The sequence below is a fragment of the Carex rostrata genome, chromosome 9, assembly GCF_964058835.1.
Source record: "Carex rostrata chromosome 9, lpCarRost1.2, whole genome shotgun sequence".
Lineage (NCBI taxonomy): Eukaryota > Viridiplantae > Streptophyta > Magnoliopsida > Poales > Cyperaceae > Carex > Carex rostrata.
The window spans coordinates 995,096-998,894 of NC_135926.1; the positions used below are offsets into that span (position 1 = coordinate 995,096).

Consider the following 3,799-nt stretch of genomic DNA (forward strand, 5'->3'; position numbering starts at 1 on the left):
GTGAAGGATCAACTTCCCCCATCTCCCGCAAAAGAATTTAATTTTAGTTAAATTGGTAAATTAATTATTATAATTTAAATCCACGTACGATCCGCCTAGAATTCTAGAAAGGTTAGAATGATTCCTCCAAATATTCTCCTGCGCATTGATAGTGATAAGGACGGCGTGTTGTGTTCCTTCGGAACGAAGCGAACTCCGAGGTTAGTAGGTTGTTATACAGATCCAACGGTGCATCTACTCTTGTGGCGGGTTGCTAACAACTTTTTTTTGCCTCCGCATGCGCTTGGAAAAGCCAAGAAAGACCGGGAGTACAGAAACTCGATCTCAAATTGTGAAAGCCAAAACCTCTACAAAGGGTACGCCAAATAAATCAATTATCTCCACCACCTCTTTTAAATTAGAACCATTTTTTTGGTATTTTTTCTTCTTAATTTAGAATCGGTTGTTAAATCAGAGATTGACGCCATCAACACCACACTGCTTGTAGGTGACAGATTGCTTCCTTGGACTTATCACTATCACACAATCTACTGACACCTGTTTTTCAAAAGAGCAAGAAAAATAAATCACCATATAAGAATTTCAAATCAAATGCTTAGAAATATGCAATATATTTTATCCACACCAATTTCCTTGGCGATAATATCAAAATTCAATGAAGAAAATGCAATGTATGCAGTAATATGGAAAGAAATGCAACTCAGAATGTTTAAAAGATGTCTTTGTGAAAGCAAATTAATACCAGTAAACATATCAACGCTTCTACCCGCGGGAATTTGGATATGAAGTTAATATAATTATTATCTAATAAATGATGCTTACAAAAAAAAAGAATAGGGAGTTACTATAATTATTATCTGATAAATGCTGCTTTAAAAAATTAAAGAAATTTGGATATGGAGTTGATGTAATTATTATCTAATAAATGCTCCTTGTTGTATGTATTGTAGCAATTAGTAGTAGCACAGATACAGTTCCTTCTTCATATTATATGTTCATAGTTGTTTCATCTAAAATATTTTCTTTGATCTTAATATTCAGAAAACCTAGCACATTTATCTTATTAAATAACTCCGGTTATCAGCTAAACACATCCGAAATTTTAGGCCAGAAAAAGTTGCATGCACGGTTAGAAAACCTCGTCACATTTCCTAATTTGTCTGCGAAACTACATTTACCCACACCATATATCAAAAATTCTAAGGAGTTCTACAATAGAGAGAAATTAGATCACCTGAACCCTAGGAGAAGTGAGGCCAAGCACCAGAATCCTGGCGCCGACATCACCAGTAATCCTCAGCTCGACCCGATCACTGACAGTTGCATCCCTCACCAAATCCAGTGCGCCGGCCTGCGTCACATCAAAGTGATCCACGCTGACAGTGCTCCTCACCGTCCGACTGCTTTGTGCGGGCTGCTCGAACCCTGGCACGACTGCAACACCAAGCGGCACGCCCCGGTACATCACCTCAAAATCAGTTGATCCATACCGGATGCCAACCTTGTTGGGGTTGCCAGCGGTGAAGATGAGGGTGATGTTGAGGGAGAGGTAGGGGTTGGAGGCGGTGACGGGGGTGGAGGAGGCGAGGGAGGCGGAAGGGGCGGTGACGAGGAGGTACTGGACGGAGACCTGGTTGAGGTCGAAGGTGGGCTTGTGGGGCTTGACGACGAGGACGACAACGAGGGCGATGGCTACAGCGAGGAGAGCGAGGAGGGTGAGGAGGAGGAAGAGACAGCAGCAGCAGCCCTTGATGGAGGCAGAGGAGGAGGGGGAGGAGTAGTGCGGGTGGCGGGGCGGAGGTTGGTACGGGTTCGATCGGGTGGTCATTTGGGAAAGGTTCTTAGATTGAGTGAGATTTGGTAGGGGAGAAGAGGGTGGGGATGGGGTAGCTGTCAGGTGAGGTGGGAGACTGGAGCTCACCAGTCTTTCAGTGGGGAAGAGAGTGGGATTTGGGAACTAACGGGTTTATTTACTCTGAAATCTGAACGAACAAGGAAGTCAGGAAGATGAAAACGTTCTATAAAAGGAATCTTTTTTAACTTTCCGGGGGTTCTTTTAGCATTTCAGTCCTTGTATTTCTAATTCGCAAGTCACATGGGCCTAACTGTTTAATACTCTAACTTAAGGAAAAACTACGGGTTAATTCTAAAAAAAAGAAAGAAAGGCGGAGAGGAAAGGAAGTGGGGACCGCTGCAGAAAGCAGAGTTGATGTATCATTGACTCGTTGTTATTAATTTTCAGTGCTCTTAAGAGTTAAAGACTGTACTCTAGAAGTCTGTTGCGCAGAGGAAGAAAACGGGAGATGAAGGAAAGGGAACGTGATCGTGTTACTCTGTTTATATTCTGAATCGGGAGGTACAAATTTCACAACTTTCTACGTTTGATTCCCTCCTGCCACAGTGCCGTCTCCCCTCCTCTCCTCTCCAATCTCCTCGTTTTTGGAGGAAGTAAACGAAGTGGGCAGCAGCGGACTGAGCGCGTCTCCCCTCATCTCCCTTTAATGAGGGACTTCTACCCCCGACTGGAGCACACCCTAACTATTATGATAGATGGAAGTTTCCTTGGCTCATTAATATTTTAAATCATTTCTCTTTATCTCATTCGACAAATTTTTTTTATAAACCATAATTAATAAATGAAAAATTACGGAACCAACATGATTGTTTTTTTTTTTTTTTTAAACTATAAGGATCGAATGACCCATTTAGTCTCCATAATTACCTTTTCCTCAGACCGAATGGGTCATTCGGTCTCACCATTTTTTTGAGTTTTTCACAAGAGATCGTGTGGCCGTTTGTGTGTATGGAGAATTGTTGGTCACACAGGTGGTACTAAATCATTAAATTTTGTCATGAAAAGAAAAGGTCTTCTAAAATAATTTACTTGTATGCATAAACAATGTTAGGTGCAATTTAGTTAATCCTTGTTATTTTCCTTCCTTTTTTTGGGTGCAAATTGCACTATGTTGCTTTATGTAAAGAAAACCTTTCATCTATCAAAATTTCCTCCTTTTGGACTATTGTGATAAAAAAAGGTAGGTTAACCGTAATTTACTATAGTGTTCTATCTAGGGGTGTCAATGGGTACGGTACGGGTCGGGTGGAGACATTTTCATACCCATACCCATTAAAATTGACCTTACCCATACCCTACCCATACCCATTAAAAATTGATCTTACCCTACCCTACCCTTACCCGTTAATATTATCGGGTAACGAAACGGTAGCGGGTGAATAACGGATAATACTAGTATAATAATTAGTTTTATTATATTTTACAAATTAAACATCAAAAACTCATTCATTTTAACACATATATAATTGCATTTCTAATAAAAAATAAAATAAATGTGCAATCAATTCCAACTACATTATTTTTTATAAAGAATAAAAATTCAAAAACACGAATATACATTTAAGTGGGTTGAAAATTGAATTGAGTATACATTTAAGTGGGTTGGAAATTGAATTGAATATATATTTGAATTTTATAATTACCCTATAGGGTAACGGATACGAAATAGTCATTACCCATACCCTTACTCATTTATTTAACGAAAAAAAATTCTTACCCATACCCATACCCAATAAGCTAACGAAAAAAAAATCTTACCCATACCCGCCTTATCGAATACGATACGGGTCGGGTAAACGGCTAAAAAGGTACCATTGACACCCCTAGTTCTATCAGCATAACCTCTTGAAATGGCTTCTCTTTGAAATTTGACCCTTCAATATTATTAGGTATCTTTTTCTGGGGTGTTAATTATTAAATCAAATTGATCTTTTATCTTGATAG

At 39.4% G+C, this 3,799-nt stretch overlaps 1 protein-coding gene across 1 annotated transcript; it reads right to left on the reverse strand.

Annotated features, from left to right (window-relative positions):
• Positions 1-308: 308 nt before the first annotated feature.
• LOC144558918 (uncharacterized) lies at positions 309-1,976 on the reverse strand. The gene is made up of 2 exons (XM_078307787.1): positions 1,235-1,976; positions 309-537 (listed from the first exon to the last, which is right to left on the reverse strand). The coding sequence occupies exons 1-2, from the start codon at positions 1,826-1,828 to the stop codon at positions 451-453; spliced, it is 681 nt and encodes a 226-aa protein (XP_078163913.1). The 5' UTR covers positions 1,829-1,976; the 3' UTR covers positions 309-450.
• Positions 1,977-3,799: the final 1,823 nt, after the last annotated feature.

Bases quoted from the DNA above. Each gene is read 5' to 3' on its own strand.
- LOC144558918 (XM_078307787.1), bottom strand. From the start codon at position 1,828: ATGACCACCCGATCGAACCCGTACCAACCTCCGCCCCGCCACCCGCAC. The intron at 538-1,234 runs GTGATCTAATTT...TTTGAAAAACAG, and splicing joins TCACTTCTCCTAGGGTTCAG to GTGTCAGTAGATTGTGTGAT.